At 36.3% G+C, this 18,771-nt stretch overlaps 1 protein-coding gene across 4 annotated transcripts in view; it reads right to left on the minus strand.

The window, feature by feature from the left end:
* Window positions 1–18,771, minus strand: part of nrp2a (neuropilin 2a) — a 135,853-nt gene that overhangs the window by 65,091 nt on the left and 51,991 nt on the right. For all 4 annotated transcript variants that reach the window (XR_015475631.1, XM_087235393.1, NM_212965.1 and 1 more), the window contains 2 exon segments: window positions 4,928–5,158; window positions 2,493–2,648 (listed from right to left, as the gene is read on the minus strand). Coding sequence is in view for 3 of the 4 variants with exons in the window: in XM_087235393.1 (XP_087091519.1) it covers window positions 2,493–2,648; window positions 4,928–5,158 (387 nt within the window). In the remaining variant the exon portion in view is untranslated.

Raw genomic sequence — 18,771 nt, forward strand, 5'->3', positions numbered from 1 at the left:
TGGCACCGTTTTTAAGGCGGCACACAAGAATTGGGCCAGATGTGAAACGTAGTATTGATTTGATAAGTGGGCCATGTGAGTTTGGCCAGTCTTGACCCACATTTAAAATACACTAAAATCATTTTTGAGTAAAGAAAAAAAATTCTACCAATCAGGTCACTTTGAGAAAAAGCGTTCCCATAGTGTGCCTAAAGCGCATCACTCGATGGGTTTATCAATTTCATTGCAATCGTGACACACCAACCTATCTGGCCCAGTTCAGGCCCAGTTATGAGTTATTAACTTGGCTGAGACTTGGCCCAGATATAGTCTGTGTTTGGCCCTTGTCTGGAAGCCAGATTTGGTCCAGTCATGTACCGTAATTCACTGCGGCATGTGGGCCAAGCAAAACCTGATTGTGTGGGCCAGAGCTGGGCCAGAGAGATTTTGCTATGTGGGTATTGTTTCAGTGGTCTAAATGTGTTCGATGGAATGTTGTTCTGAGGATTCTTACCATTCAAAATAAACTATGATGTACAGCAATGAATGCACATGTGTTATGCTCTATTGTTCCATTGAACAAAAAAAAAAAAAATGTAAAGGCTGCTTGAGGGTTGAAGCTTTGGACTGACGTATAGTTTGTCAAGATTACTGGTGTTCTTTTTGATGTAATATATTCGTAAACACTGACATGTTAATAAAACAGCGCCCCAATACATTTTTGTGTGTGTCTGATTGAATGCAAATAAGCTGAGTCTGCTACCATTTCCCAGGATTTTAAATACACATGCCTCTGTTGCCTAGCAGCTTCCTGCAAACAACACGCAAAAACATTTGCAAAAACATAACTTTACTTTAGATATGTCTTGAATATGTAAATGAAAGTATGGAACGGACATTTGTGAGTCATCTAATAGAATAACTGTACATTTATTGTGTGTATTACCAAAAATATTGTATTCATAGGTTGATGACTTTAGTTAAATATGACATCAGACATTCAAAGTTTCATTTTAATATCTTAATAAAAGCCTTGAATGTAAATGTAACATGTCAATATGACGACTTATATGAGAACTGTCATAATACTACTACAGCAATTCTAGTAGTTATAGAATTCTGGTAGTTCCAGTGTAAAGATCTTGAGAAGTGCTTTGAAATATGCATTTCTTCTTCGATGTTTGACATAATCTCAACCGAAATACGAAGAGAGGGTGGGACATAGTGTAGCCCCGCCCATTCCTCAAAAACAGTTTCCTTTTTATCACAGCTCTGCCAGTAAGAGGCTGTTTCTCAATGTGCTTTCTTCAGCGGTCTTGCGTCCTCGTGTTCTCGTGCAACGTCATCATCAGCTGCTTAAGTTCAGTTCCAATACTCAAGACCGCAAGTACGGAGGACGCGTAAAACTTCCCGGATGTGATCTTGATATCAAGGATGCACTGATGCAGACTTGAGCACCGAACTCGCTCTGGAAGTCCCAGAAGTCATTGCGACTGGAGGTGGGAAGCGCAGCATTTTATTTAGATTTATTATTAAAGTTCAGAGATATCACTTATTTACCTCAGGAGTTTCCCTAAATGAAACGGTGAAAGTAAACATTAACATGAATATCTTAATAAAGGAATAAACACATTAAGGGTTGTTTGTTTGTTGAAATTCATATTAAAATGTGTTTTATTTATATTGTGCAGAGTATATCTATAATGTTTTTATGCAAAGTATATATTTTGAAGAGGGGGAAAACAATAAATCGTTGTATGAGTGCTGTAATGTTTAAATAATTTCTATTTAAAACGCGTGAAGGTCACATGACCATCAGGAAGAACGCAGCATCTCATTTCTCAAAGGATGCGTTCTCTGCCCTCGTGGTCTTCTGAGTTCATTCTTCCGAGGACACCTGGCAGGAACGGTCTCTACAAGAATGCAAGTCCGTTCTCTGCGTTCTTGGAATTGAGAAACAGCCAGAGTGCACGGTTGAGCTCAGGTGCACCAAATGAAAAGCAAACGAGAAGCGTCTTGCAGGGGGCGGGGCATGGCAGATACTAGAGAGCATTTGATTGGTCATGATCTGATGAGAAACTCGAGGACAGGGGTGGCCAACCCTGTTCTTGGAGAGCCACCTTCCTGCAGATTTCAGTTGCTACCCATATCAAACACACCTGTACCAATTAATTAGGACCTGAACACCACGTGATAATTACAGGCAGGTGTGTTTGATATGGGTTGCAATTAAAATCTGCAGGAAGGTGGCTCTACAGGAATAGGGTTGGCCACCCCAGCTCTAGGATGAGGTGACTTGAATAAAACCGTTGATCCATTTTGGCGGAAGTGACAAACTACAAGCCATACATGTTTATAGCAGTTTTATATTGTCTAAACATGAATTTTGCCTCTGTTTTGGTGATACTAACCTCTAAGAAACTTTATTTTAATTTCATGAGACCTTTAAAGGTGTTAAAAAGTGTTGACGCAATCAAAAAATATACATAAAAAGATAAATAAATGACACCTACTGTCGCTAACTTCCTTGTGGGTCATGTTATATCTGGCTGCGAATCCGTCTTTGGCCACAGCCATGTCAGTGTGGAAGGACAGCGACAGAAGGCCCGTGGAGGACTGGATCTTTGGAGGGATCTTCGAGCCACAGTATCGTCCGATCAAGGGTCCCACTGAACACAAGGAAATGTTGGAGAGGAGAAATAAGCTGATCTGAGATCGGCTACAGAGCTGTGAAGTGGATCTGCTGAGGCATTGCGTGCTTCAAATTCCCTCTGCTCCATGGATTACGAGCTTTCCTCACAGTATTCCTCTGATTTCTTCCCTACTTATCCCTGATTTACTGTCCCTCTACACTGCTCCTATGATCCCGAGATGTCAGCACGACAAGAGTCTGATTCCAGACTGAAAGCGTGTGAGATGGGAAATTTAGGTTAATGTGCAAGTAGTTCATAATACCATAAACCTACTTGTCTGAATATCTGTGGAATTTTATATGACATACTGTACTGTAAGAAGGAAAGAGGATAGACTTAAGGAGGAAAAAAATCACATGGTATAAAGTATAAGAAAAATATACCAAGGTTGCATTTATTGTAATAAAAAAAAACTGTTAAATTAGCCTTACACTCTCAGAAAAAAAGGTACACAGTGGTTACTTAAGGAACAGTTTTGCACCTTTGTAAAAGTTGTATCTTATAAGCAGAATCTGCAGATTCTATTTTGGGAGTATCCAGCGGAGTATCATAACTAAAACCTTAATATATAAAATAAAAAGTAATAAATTACTGAATAAAATCTGAATAAATTCATATTTACACATTTACTCAAGTAAATAAATAGAATTAATAATGGCTAAAAATCTCCAGAAATCTGCAGAATTATGCGCGTGCAGATACCGTGTGGGTCTACTTTTATGGTACAGAAAAGACCTCTTCTCATAAAAAGGCACAAAAGTGTTGAACAACTCCTTTATTACAATACCTATAAAAATAAATATTACTGGAAAGGCAAAGTGATTTTATAAATAATATTAAAATATGAATCATTATTTAAAGGCATATGCATAAAGAAAGTAAAGTACTTTTATTCTTTATTGTAAATTGAAAATGTTTATTCACACAAAAAAAACTTTTATTTGTAAACTAAAACGTTGTTTAATAAATGTGTTTTATAAATATTTAATAAAAATAAATTGACCCATTTTGGAAATAGGAAAAAGCCTTTAAATAGTTCTTGAAGGAACACTTTTGACACTGTTGAGGTACAAAGTGTCTTGTCACTGTAGTGGTACCTTCATGAATCAGATTTGTACCTTTGATGAAGGTACTATATTGTATCTGCAGGTTTTAAAAAACAAATTTTGGGTTTCCTTGGTGTATATCATGTCCTTAAAGGTACAAACAGCAATGATACAAATTAGTTTCTTTGTCTTAAGGTACACTTCTGCCCAATAAAAAGGTAGTACCCCAGTGACAAGGGTTTGTACTTTCTTCGGTACAACATTATACCATTTTTTCTGAGATTGTAGGAAATCATTGTAATATGCTGATTTTCTGTAAAAAAATTTATTATATTTTTATTTATTAAAATGTATTTATTATTTTACTTCTTTTCTAATTGCTTTTCTTTTTTATTATTATCAATTTCCAAAACAGTTACAGTATGTTGCTTAAAATCTGTGTGAAATCAAAAGTTTATTAAAGAAACTGAAGCGGTTGCATAATAAAAGTTCCGCTGCTTTCGTGTCTCGCATCAGCAATCACTCTTATTTTGCTTTGATGGCTTTTAGCTTTTTATAACACTATAATAATAGGCTTTAAAAGTTTTTGTTCATCCATGAACATGATTTCTGCAGGAGTCCCATGGGATGTAATAAAAACCGTAACTTCCCATTACACACTCAGTCATCAAACTATGCCCTTGTTTGTTGTGAATACACGCCCTCTAGTGGTAAAAATTACATACTGTGCCTTTAATATTGTCAGGCTTAGGCTGAGCTTTTACACTGTAAACTGACAAACAGGCAGATACAGTTGAAGTCAGAATTATTACCCCCCCCTTTATAATATATAATAACTGATTTCTTTTATCTTTGCAATGATGACAGTATATAATATTTTACTACATATTTTTTAAGCTACTAGACTTCAGCTTAAAGTGACATTTAAAGGCTTAAATAGGTTAATTAGGCAAATTAAGGAAATTAGGCAAATCAATTGCATAACAATAGTTTGTTCTGTGGACTATCGGGGGGGGGGGGGGGGGGGGGGTACTTAAATGATCTTAAAATGGTTTTAAAAAATATAAAAACTGCTTTTTTTTTAGCCAAAATAAAACCAATAAGACTTGTTAAATATTTAAAAAAGAAAAAAGGTCTAATAATTTTTACTTCAACTCTGTAGAAACGTATACAGATACAGTATATACTGTATGAAGAAGAGCCAGTAACCTTGTGGCAGGCCGTCCCAGACGTCGAGCCAGTCGTATTTGCACTCTCCTTCCCCCATCAGCAGAGGGTCGTTCTCCAGGTCGAAGGTCTGGAAGGTGAGAGTGACCTCGGTTTGAGGAGGAGCGATGATGATGAAGGAGCACTCCAAATTATGTGGATACTTGTCAGGGAAACCCGGAGACTCGATCACTCCGGTTGGGGAACTGAAATTACGGAAACAATGCTCAGCTCCTGCAGAACAAACAGACACAAAGGAGAAACACGGATTAAGATAAGAATGACAGAACGTTATTCATTAGCGGTGCTTACATTATTCCAGTGTGAGGAAAAACATGTTTTTATAGCACATACACAAATGCTTGGTTTCAGTGGATTGTGGGGATGATCCACAGAGCTTTCTTTTGATTTTATAGTGGCTAAACAATATTTTCTATCCTCAATATATATATATTTATATATATATATATATATATATATATATATATATATATATATATATATATATATATATATATGTATGTATTTTCAATGCTATATTAAGATTAAGCATTGTTTCAGTAAAATGAGGAGAATCTGCATAGACTTCTGTTGTTTTTAAACTTACTAAATCATATTTTCATGTATATTTTATAACAGTCAACAATTCTGTCTGGTTTTTGAATCTGATTGGCTGATGAGATATGAGATATTAAATTAACATCAGCAGTGGAACAGCCTCTTCACCCTTGTGTATTACTCCGCCCACACGATTGGCAAGCAGAGAACTACAGTTTGACAAATATTGCAGCTGTTGGACAACATAATCTACTTTTAAGACTATTTTAGACAGTAATGTAGTTGTTTAGATTGCAACTATGCAGTTTATGTATCAGGATAGTGCCTATTTTAATTATTCATAATTTCTGAGATTCAACGTTTTATGCCGAGTTCAGACTGCATCATTTTGAAAGTCGTCGTGTCACAGATGTTTTCACACTGCACGACTATCTGGGCTTGTGTTTTGTCGCTGCTTTGTTTACACTGCAAGATGGATCGGTGACAGGGGTTTTCACATTGCATGACTTTACAATAGGGAAAATCACAAAAAACTTCGTCCAAACTTTGTCTCACAGCCAAAAAAAACGTAGTATATCTTTGTTATTAATTACATAACAAAAAAGAAGCCTTTAATGAGGTAGAAAATGTACATATTTGCTCATCTGGGTTTAAAGGGAATCAGCAATTTCCCCTCAACTATCTTTTTTAACTTTATGTATGAAACGTCAAATAGACACGGGTGCTCCTGTCAAACCTCCACTAGTTGTTCCTTCATTTCTTGGGTCCAAATAAACTGAAAATGAGCGCTTTTAACTTCTCCCCCAGCCTCCTGCTGGCCTGCAGGTACAAACACACAAGCGAATGCTGCTCTCTCATTGGCTGTAGGCGATCGTCGATGTTATATTTAATCAAAACTCATTTCACACAGCATGATTTGAATCGGCGACAGCCCCAGATATTTAGCACGCCAAATATCTCACAGGCATTAGCAACTCATTGGCGATTCTCTCAGATCGCGTCATTGATAGTTAACACTGTGTGATTGTCACTCACGTGCACGAGCACTGATTTGCCTGTGGTTTCAGATATTTGTCTGCGATTTCTCAAAACCTGTCGGCGAGTCAAAATCGGGGCTAAAATCATGCATTAGCAGCCATCAGCCTGTCATATTGAGCAGAGCAAAGATGGTTCCGCCACAAGATGGCGACAGACATCGCATAATACATCCTAAGGGGAGGAAAAACAGCATTTTTTAGCGTACGTAGCTAATCAAATCATTACAGAACAGTTAGTGACATTCTAAGTTGATCTCTCTCTCTTTTGTATGTTGTAGTGCTGTATTTAAACCATAGTAATCTGGTAGTGTTTGCTTTCCTTTGGCTTTTTCGAGGTAAATTTTTTTGATCTCCCAGTTGCAACAGAGAAATACTGGGAAATCTCTGTAGACTGATGGCATTTCACGCCGTTCAGCCTTATAATCTTAAAATGTCGACAAAATCACATGTTTTGTCTTCAATTTAGACATAACGCTAGAGAGTCATTCAAATACTAGCTCTAAAGTGACATTAGTGAATGAGCAACGGTTTTTGAGAATTTCTGTGTTTGATTTTCTTTTTTATATACACGATGACCTCGAACTATTGTAAAAATGCAATTTGACACGCAGCAGTATAATATGGCTGTATATCGTCACTGGTGGGACACTAAAGCACTCGAGTCAATGCCACCAGTGCCGATCTGCAGCCATATCGCACTGCTACATGTATATATATATATATATATATATATATATATATATATATATATATATATATACACACACACATACATACATACATACATATATATATATATATATATATATATATATATATATATATATATATATATATATATATATATATATATATATATATATATATATATTTATATATTTATATATATATATATATATACATATACATGTAGCAGTGCGATATGGCTGCAGATCTATATATATATATATAAATTAAAAAATATAAAATAGAATTAATATATATCCTGTCTCATGCTGCAAAAGTTTACAGGACATTATAGCAGTCAGACTTTGAGGAGGTGTGAATGTAAAGAAATTTACAGAGGTGTGTGACGCCATTTCACTGTTTTATCCCGATGATAATTTTTCATAATCATGGAGGCCAAAAACGAAATCAAATTTGCACAACTTTGGTTAATACGGTGAACTCATAGTAAACTTGACTATGTGCATGTGTAGGTTACTAAGGGTTGATGGAACATGATTTTATTTTAAAGTCGATTTAATTATTGTTAGGGACATTTCAGTAATTGGTGGATATTGGTGGGGACACGTCCCTTCCATCCATGCCAATTTAACGCCCTTGACAGATGTCAATCTTTAATTTGAATATCCTTACCATTATTATATTCACAAGCTTTAAAAAGGGCTCATAGTTTCATTTTTGTCCATCTCATTGACTCAACTTAGCGCCATACGTAAACATTTATCTTCAGCTCAGAATCAATGAATAATTTTACATAGTAAACGCGGCTTATTAAACAAAAGCATGTATTGTAAATATGTTGCTGTCACAGAGACACGTATGCCAAAGCCAGCAGTACCTCGAGCAGCTTTGTGATTCCTGTGCTGTATTCTGTGCATGTGTTTACCAGACACACTCGAGCGAGAGAATGTCATGAAATGAAAGCGTGGTTTACTGATTCCTGGCCTCTGAGAGCTCCTGCACACCCCTCTCCCCTCTAATTCACATTTCAAACTGCTGTTCAACCTCTCCTCTCCATGCCACCGCGAACGGCACACCGGCTGAATGCAGAGCAGCGGAAACAAGCATGAAGATGAGGAGCCAGAGACAAAAAGAGAGATTCCACTAAACAAACAACACTAAGTGGGAGGCGGGAGATGGACGTGGTTTGTAAAGTATACAGATTAGGCACACAGATCCCCTTAAGAAAGTGTGCCGACCATTATGTCCTGCTCTCAAACACAGTGCAAACATGAGATACATAACATTTCTAATTTAAATAAATACTATTAAAAGCTTGTTTTGATGGTTAATTCTATCTATCTATCTATCTATCTATCTATCTATCTATCTATCTATCTATCTATCTATCTATCTATCTATCTATCTATCTATCTTTCTATCTATCTATCTATCTATCTATCTACCTACCTACCTACCTACCTACCTACCTACCTACCTACCTACCTACCTACCTACCTACCTACCTACCTACCTACCTACCTACCTACCTACCTACCTACCTATCTATCTATCTATCTATCTATCTATCTATCTATCTATCTATCTATCTATCAAATAAAATGATTAAAAACATAATAATAATAAAATAATAATAATAATAATAATATTTTAGTGCCAATATAGTATTATTATTGTATTATTATTAATATAGTATAACTAAACTTGCCTAGGTAAACTTATTAGTTACACCTTTATATTGCAGTTAGACTAAATACTAATATCTTACCAAATATAAATGAATATAATACTAATTTCTAGCAAAACGTCTATGACGTTTAAGAAATGTGCTGAAAAAACCTAATCTACGTTAAACAGCAAATTTCACAGGAAGGTTAATAGTTTTTACATTTTTAGAAATTACTATCATTTCTGCTGTAATTTTACTTTGTTTTTGATCATATAAATAAATATGAATGAATAAAATATAATTAAAATAAAATAAAATAAAATCAATAAATAAAAATTAAATAATACATAAATAAATAAATAAAAATAACAAATGAAAAATAAAAATTATGAATAAATAAATGAATAAAAAAAACTATAATAAATAAATAAATAAATAAATTTTAAAAATCCATTGTACTGATCCCAAACTATTGGCCGGTAGAGTATTAAAAATTGACATAATTTAATAAAAATATAAATAAATAAATAAATAAATAAATAAATAAATAAATAAATAAATAAAGATACAATTTCTTATTATTTTTATTAATATTATTTTTTTAAGAAAGTAAAATAAGTTGATTAAATAAAGTACATTTAAAATTCATTCATTCATTCATTCATCCATTCATTCATTCATTCATTCATTCATTCATTCAATCATTCATTTCTTCATTCAATCATTCATTCATTTATTCATTTACTAATTGTTATTCTGATACAAACAGCTAATCTCCCTCCTTAACCTGTCCGTTTGCGATTCACAGAAGGAATAAACCCCCGCATTCCTGAAGTTACATGAGGATGACATCATTTTCTGAGCAAATGATGACAGAATTGTCATTTGTGGGTGAAGTGTCCCTTTCAGGAGCTCCCGGTGTTCAACACAACTACTACAATCAGATAATTCTCTCTGTAAAAGACATGTGCAAATGACTCTCAGCCTCTGTGGTTTATTCCTCGCACCAGTGACACCATCTAACCAGCACCGTTTCCTCCACTGGAATGCTGCCCGCGGTAAACAGCCTCTGCAGAAGGCAGCAAATTACCCCGAATCCTCTAAAAAGAAGAGACAGGCCTTATAGGTTCTTGTGGCGGCTGTCAGGAGGTCCGAGTCTGGGTGACGTGTCTAATGAGGAGCAGCAGACCTGTGCCACTCCAGGCCAAATGAACAGCGGCCTCCAGTACGCTTCTGACACTCTGCACACATGAGAATGACGGCTGGTACCGCGGTAAATACATGTGTTGGGTACACATGCTCACTCGAGCACAGACAGAAACCCCGGGATGCCACACAGGCGGGAGGAAAGAAGGAGAGCACAAATGAGACGAGGTGCGAAAACAAATGCACACAAGGCTTTCAAATGCTAGTTTCGATCTCCCACACACAGAGATGCAAATAGCACTGCTTCAGTGGGCACAAAAAAAATATTCGAAGGATTTACTCAGTTCTTTTAAGGTAAGTGGTTGCAAACTATTTATATGGGCTGAATTTAAACAGACAATTTAAGTTGAACATTACTACATTTAGGTTGTTTGTTTAAGTTCAGTCCTTATAAATTGTTTCCATCCACTTACCTTAAAAAAATCGTGTAAATCCAACGAATCATGATATTCAGTGTGTGTGGGGAGAACAATCCATATCACACAATGAAAAAGAAAGATATCTGGATAATTAGCAGGTAAAATTCTCTTTAAAATGATGGCAAGTGGTGAAAAGAAGAGAGATGGGGTTGAGATGAGCCACTGTGTGTTTTAATTAGGAGATTATAGATGGAGGACATGGGTTTCTGAATGTAAAGAGATCAGAGTGAAAGATCCTTATGCTGATGTGTTGCTAAAAATTACTCTAGTTTAGAAATTGGATAACTCTTAAAAAATGCTGGGTTGCTTTAACGCAAAGTTGGGTCAAATATGGAGAAACACAACTATGTAAGTGTAAAGTGTAATTCAAATGTCAATGAAAAAATTAACCCAATGCTGTGTTTGTCCATATATGACCTAACATTGGGTTACAACATTTTTTCAACCCAGGCTGATTCTGAAAACGTAGTCCCGTGGATGTTTCTAGAGACCACGAAATATGTCCAGGGAGGTACGTATTTTTGCAGTTTTTGTTTTTGTGAGCACATGAGAGGCCACTGTGTGCTTTTGCGATCTTAAATGTCTCTTGCGAGTGACGCTTGCGCACTCGCTGTTCTCGTGTAAACCCACGAGAGGCCGCTGTCGACCGACCATCTGTCTGTCTGAATGATTGACTGGGCGACCAGGAGTTGTAGTCAACTCCTCTCTGAATCCACCGACGTACACGACAAGCTAACTGGACAAACTGATTGCGACAGGAAAGCCCACCACACGAAGGTAAGTGGTCAGCCGGTAAGCGCGAAAAGGAATGGCGTCACGCCCCCCAGTAAAATGCAGTCACGTACCTCCGGCTACCTAATTCGCAGTCTCCAAAAATGTTCACAGGACTACGTTTTCAGAATGAGCCTGTGTTGCATTTTTTAGAGTAATACATAAAATTTATTTTATGAATGAATCCCATTGAAAAAGCTTTGTATCAATGGTTGATTTTATTATGATTATTTTGTTGATTTTATTTGTCAATTTTAACAAAAAAATATACAAACAAGTTCAACTGAACTAATGTATTCATAGTTTAAAAACTTTAAAGGATGAAATACACAAAAAAAGCCACAGGCTTAATTAATGTTAATGTTATTGTTTTATGTTCTGAAGAAATCAAGTCATGTTTACTGCACTGTTTTTCAGCTGTTCTAATTAAAGGTGCAGTAGGTGAAAGTCTTTAGAAGCATTTTTTGTTGTGCTGGTTGAAAGTCTCTTCACAGTCTAATAGTAATGATTAAAGTAAATGATCTAAATGTATTCATATGTATTTTTATATTCTGGGTAAGGCATAAAACTAAAAAATGTTCATCCAATTAAATAGAGTCGGACCGACATCTCCCATAATTCCGATGAGTAGCCCAATCTGTCTGTCAGCAAATGCAGATTTGAACAACTGCGCAGCCGTTTGTACGCAGCTCCACCGACCGCTGCGCGTTCACGAGAGAGAGCATGCGCGCGATTGGTAAAAATATGCTGAATCAAAACTTTTTAAAAACCTAAATCAGTATTGGAGTTACCTTCGCACGCTGGAGAAAGGATGACACAATGTCTAAAGGATTTCTCTTAGACAGGTAATGTTCTGTTTTAAAACTGTTTTAGCTTCACGCAAAGCTGATGTAACGTTAGATGTTGTTGTTACCAATGGGTTATATCTTCACAGAAGTGTTGTTCAGCCACTAAAATCTTCAGATGAAAGATTGATAAGAGTATTTTCAGTTTCATAAGGGACCTTTTAGAGCATAGATAACACATGAGAGAGGGTTCTTTTGCTGTGCTCGTGTTTAAGTAGGTGTGGCTCTAGACGGTAGGGAGGGACTGTGATTCAGAGATTTATGCTAAGCTGTTAGCAATATGGAAGATCACCTACAGCACCTTTAAATTTGCCTCAAGCTAAATGTAATTTGACCTATTATTATGGTGCATGTTCTTTGGTATTAAAGAAGAAAACAAGCAAGAATTTATTTAGTACTTTTTTGTATTATTATTACTAAACAAAGTTATGTACAGCTGAAGTCAGAATTATTAGCCCTTCTGAATTATTAGCCCCCCTGTTTATTTTTTTTCCCATTTTCTGTTTAACGGAGAGTTTTTTTCAGAACATTTCTAAGCATAATAGTTTTAATAACTCATTTCTAATAACTGATTTATTTTATCTTTTCCATGATGACAGTAATTAATATTTGACTAGATATTTTTCAAGACACTTCTATACGGCTTAAAGTGACATTTAAAGGCTTAACTAGGTTAATTAGGGTAACTAGGCAGGTTAGGGTAATTAGGCAAGTTATTGTTTAACGATGTTTGTTCTGTAGACTATCGAAAAAATTACCTTATAGAAAAGGGATAAAAAATAGCTTATTGTCTGTTAATAAACTTCCGTTTAGTGCAAAATGCAGCTTCCAGAGTTTTTACTAGGTCAAGAAAATATGATTATATCACCGCAATTTTATCCTCCTTACACTGGCTGCCTGTTAGGTTCCATATTGATTTTAAAATATTGATTCTTACCTATAAAGCTTTAAATAATTTAGCTGCTGTTTATCTAACCGACCTTCTTTGTCTCTACAATCTAACACGGTCTTTAATATCTCAAAACTCAGTGTTTCTGGTGGTCCCAGAATAGCAAAGTCTACTAAAGGAGGTTGAGCTGTCTCATTTATGGCTCCTGAAGAGATGATGCCAACCATCTATCTACATACAGCACTGTATTTCTACATTTGTTGATGTTGGTGCATCTGTTGTTCAGATCTGAATCAAGTGAAGCACAGTCAAACAAACACCCTCCACCATGTCTTTTGGCTTATGCCTGTTGTTGGTGTTAGTTCTAAATAAAGTTTGAGTCTGGCACAGTAGACTCGGTCTCCTCTAACAGTAGGTCGTCTTGTCAAAGTCCACTTCTGTTACTCCATTTGGCCGGCTGCCCCACAGTACTCTCTAACCCCGCCATGCTAAATGCCATTGCATGAGTGCATTGTAGAACGCCTGCATGCATGAACGCCCAGCCGTACCGCGTATTAGCTCATGCTGATGAACACACTAAAAACAGTCTCTCGTCTCCTCCTCGGGACACGCAGAGTCCCGCCTGTGTCTGCAGTACAGCCTGGAGCTGAAAGGGTTAGTTGCTGGGCAGAAAGCCGCATGGCGTGAGTGTTTGACTCAGGGATTTCCCTCTTCTGCTGTCAGTCGCTCGCTCAGATGCCTTTATCTGACCTCTCATGGGACGCCGAAATCTGTGTTCACTCATCGCATTATTCACCAGTCAGATGAGATCATCTTTGTGTAGGTAAAACTCAGAATATCGCAAGCTGCATATGACGCATGGTGATAAAATGAACATGGTTTGACCGTTAAATTGAAAGAATAAATGGAAATCCATCATTCTGCAGACCCAAAGCCAATAGCAAATGGCAAGCAGCAGTGTTGTCCAAGTTACTTCCAAACTGTAATGCATTACAAATGACTTGTTAACGGTTATTATAAAGTAATCTCTTACTTTACAATACTGTCTCAGAATTGTAATACATTACATGACTCTTATAAGGCTGTAACATAAAAAAATGTGGAAAAAGTGAAGCGCTGTCAATGCTTTCCGGATGCACTGTATGTCAAATACAGTATGTAAAGTGGGTGTCCTGACTCATTGTATTCATAAGAACATAAGTACATACTCAATATCATGTGATTTCCGACACAGCTATTGTTATACTGTTTATTTATGACAAGACTTCCATGCCATTGACATAATATTCTGACTTTGATTGTGCAGCACTTCCATCCATTGACAGAATTTTACCCAATTTATGGCACAAAACGCTTCCCCATCATGTTTTTCTGTTACAGCACAGGGTGCAATTGTGCGTCTTCTGAAATATTGCATTGATTTTCCTGAATCAAAAAATCAAGCAACAAGATGAATTGTTTACATGATTGTTATGAACGTTCACCAGTCTATAGTTACAAAAAAACTATGAAAAACAAATAAAATTAAAAAAAATACAACCCAGGCTCATTGTGGAAACATAGTCCCGCGTTTCTGGAGACCGCGGAATACGTCCCGTACGGCTGCAGTTTTTGTTTTTGCGAATCCGCGAGAGGCCGATGTTGCGTGCTTTTTCGCACCTCAGACGCCTCTCGCGAGCGCGGTTCGGGCCTGCGCTGTTCTCGCGTGAACCCGCCGGAGGCCGCTGTACGACTGACCGGATGATTGACTCGCCCTCCTCCTTCCCTGAACCCAATCAATTTTACCGATCGACCCGCCCGCTTGCTTCCCTAAACCCGAGCAACAGTTCACAAAAGCCGTCCAAAAAAAAAAAGCCCTGATTTTTTTATTCTACTGTGTTTTCGGATTTCGTCACGTTCTCACCCGGTCACGAAACTCGTTCATTTAATTTTTAGGATTCTGTTTTTGTCTTTCCTGATTGCTGGAACTGCTCTTCCCCGGACTCGAAACCGGTCGCCGTGGTCAACTCCTCTCTGCATCTCGAGCCTGCCGACGTACACGCTGAGCTGAGTGGACAAACGGGTTGCAGCGGGGAAGCCCTCCACAAGGAGGTAAGGCAAGCGCGAAAGGGAACAGCGTCACACCGCCCCGCAGCGTTCGCTTGAAAAAAAATAAACGCAGCCGTATGTACCCCCCGGGACGTATTCCGCTGTCTCCAGAAACGTCCGCGGGACTACGTTTTCAGAATGAGCTTGGGTTGAAAAAATAATGAGATCAAGTCATAATTATCAGAATAAAAAATCAGAATTTTGAGATCAAAACTTATAATAAACACCAAACTTATGAGATAAAATCTATTCATAATTATATAAAGTCAAAATTACATTATGTCATATACATTTAAATAAAGGTCATGATTCGCACTCAATTGCTTTGTACTGTTTTTTATTTTCTTACATTTTACGGGTGATTAAAAGACACAGACGTTTCACTGAGACACACTGAGGAAGACTTTGTGCCGAAACGTCTGTGTCTTTTAATCACCCGTAAAATGTAAGAAAATAAAAAACAGTACGAAGCAATTGAGTGCGAATCACGACCTTTTTTTGAATAACAGCATTAATAAGATTGACGCACCAATACCAAAGAAGTTCCTAAAAAAACGCAAGCGGGCAGGGCAAACTTCAGTAACTATATACATTTAAAAGACTTATGGTCTGCCACAGAGTTTTGCAAGATTAACTGGTTCATTAATATAATATCTGTGCTTATTGTTCAATGTCGGAAATAACAAAGTAAAAGTAATTGTAATAAACCAATTTACATGTAAATAAACATTTCATTTTAGAGATCCTAAAAGTCTCTGTTTTCTTCCGCAGCTGGCTGAAATCCTCTTCATTTGAAACCCTGACAATGATGTTTTCCATCTTTCATTCATCCAAGAGACGCACCGCAATAAAACTAACACGATTTGACCATTAAATTGAACGGATAAATGGAAAATGATCACTCAGCTACAGTATGTAGAGCGAATGGCAGGTTTGCAGCTATTATTATTTTTTGTACAAATAACAAATGGGACACCATCTCGGATGATTGGCTATGGCTTATTATGGCCTGCTGAATACTTTTGTCAGATTAAATGGTTTTATTAATAGATTATCTGTTCTTACGACTGAAAATCACTCGCTGCATGGGGACTCTTATTAAGCTAGTTTAAGTCCCAAATCTGCTTTAGAGATCTGTGTTTGAGAAGACGGATGAATCAAGAACAAGACTTGAGTCGGAAAATGTTTCAAATATAGTTTAACACGATGATCTTCAGCTTTCAGCAGTTCAGATCAGTGGCATGAGATACAAAGTCAAAATTCCTAATATGAAAGTACTACAAAAAAATAAATGAAAAGTAAAAAATATGAAAGAAACTAGAAATTCTAGAAGTTATGAGATTTCATAAGCGTCAAGTTTAATTTAATTATGAAGTACAATTTTTAAAAATACTAATATACTATAATATACTACGATCCTATGGAAAAAAATGGCTATCATAAATATTTTGTGCGTAAATAAAATTCACGCTCCTGTAATTATAAAAGCATAAAGGAAAACGGAACATACTCATAATTCATAACATGAAGGAATTGTGTGGAACCCAACATTTTTTACAGTGTACTTATTTAAAATAAGCTGAAAACACAATTCTTGATTTTCTTTTGAGACAACTTAATTGTTAACTTCAATTCAATTCATATTTAATTATATAGCGCTTTTACAATGTGAAGAGCAAATCCATCAATACGCAGCTCCACGAGTTCCAACCAAGCAAGCCAGTGACAACAGTGGCAAGGAATAAACTTCACCAATTGACGAGAGTGAAGGAAAAAATGTTATAAACGTTAAAATGTTATATGTTGGATGTTCTTAAATTTGTAAAAACTAATAAGTTAACTTAACTTCCTAATTCGGTCTCAACACAAATCGAACACAGTTAAATTGTAATAAACCCAGCTATTTTTAACAGTGATGAAAAAAAAAAGAAAGAAAGAAAGAAAGAAAGAAAGAAAGAAAGAAAGAACTGTTTCAAGTCCCGGCATTTTTTTTTAGAGTTTGCATGTTCTCCCCGTGTTGGTTTCCTCCAGGTGCTCTGATTTCCACCACACTCCAAAGACATGTGGTATAGGTCAAATGGATAAACAAAATTGTTTGTAGTGTATGTGTGTGAATGAGAGTGTGTGGGAGTTTCCCAGTACGGGGTTGCAGCTGGAAGGGAAGGTCATCCTTGGAAGGGCATCCAGTGTGTAAAACATAGGCTGGATAAGTTGGCGGTTCATTTCGCTGTGGTGACTCCAGATTAATAAAGAGACAAAGCTAAAGGAAAACGATTGAATGAATGAGTCTTTGAAAATATGTACGCTGTTTTTGTCCATACTACAAGTAATGTGGTTGAAAAAACAACTGGTGTTACTAAACTGTAAACTGAAACTAATAAAAAATAAACATCTTTACTAAATAGTAAAACATATTAATGATAATAATATCACTCATAAAGTAATTTTAGCTGCTTGTTCATTTAAAATGAGCTGAAACAACATAATTCTGGAGATTGTTTAGGGGAAGCTTAATTGTTGTTCAATCTACTAAAATTCGTTACATTTACTGAATCGATTTGTGTTGAGACATTGTGAATAAACTGAGTGTACACTTTAAAAAATGCTTGATTGAGTTCCACAGAATCTCTTCATGTCTTCCTAACACAAATCAATTAAATTAACTTAATGATTTTACAGTTTTAAGTGTATCGAATATAAAACAATTCCATTGTCCCCCCGAAAAAACTCCAGATTTGTGCTGTTTCAGCTCATTTTGAATAGTTTGAACAAGCAGCAAAAATATATATAGTTTAAGTCAGAATTATTAGCCCCCTTGTTTGTTTTTGTCCCCCAGTTTCTGTTTAACGGAGAGGACATTTTTTCAACACATTTCTAAGCATAATAGTTTTAATAACTCATTTCTAATAACTGATTTATTTGATCTTTTCCATGATGACAGTAAATAATATTTGACTAGATATTTTTCAAGACACTTCTATACAGCTTAAAGTGACATTTAAAGGCTTAACTAGGTTAATTAGGTTAACTAGGCAGGTAAGGGTAATTAGGCAGGTTTAACGATGGTTTGTTCTGTAGACCAGAGGTTCCCAAACTTTTCAGCCTGCGACCCCTAATATGACGATGCCAGTGACTCGCGACCCCCAATATCCTGGTTATGAATACAGAAACCTTGCATGCAATGTCACACACACACACCAAAACACCCAGGGATATTCTTCGTTTAATGTCAGTGCGGTAAATGGGCCAGAAACTTTAACCTGGTGTTATAAAATCAATCTGCTGCATCTGACGCTATTGCTGTGTCTTTAATATAATGTAATTACCACTGGGGTCGCAATCCAATAGAACTAGTAACTATAAGCTACTATAGTAACTATATAGTAATTATAAACGACTATATTTTTCTCTTCAGTAGGTTATGGATAAAATATGGACATTCTTATATGATTTAATAATAATAAATAGATTTTTTTAAATCACCAGGCGACCCTCGAGGGGTCCCGACCCCCCCTTTCAGAACCCCTGCTGTAGACAGTCTAAAACAAAAAATTGCTTACAGGGGCTAATATTTTTGCCCTTAAAATGGTGTTTAAAAAATAAAAACTGCTTTTATTCTAGCCGAAATAAAACAAATAAGACTTTCTCCAGAAGAAAAAATATTATCAGACATACTGT

Source organism: Danio rerio, chromosome 1 (genome assembly GCF_052040795.2).
Source record: "Danio rerio strain M-AB ecotype USA chromosome 1, GRCz13ab, whole genome shotgun sequence".
Classification (NCBI taxonomy): Eukaryota; Metazoa; Chordata; class Actinopteri; order Cypriniformes; family Danionidae; genus Danio; species Danio rerio.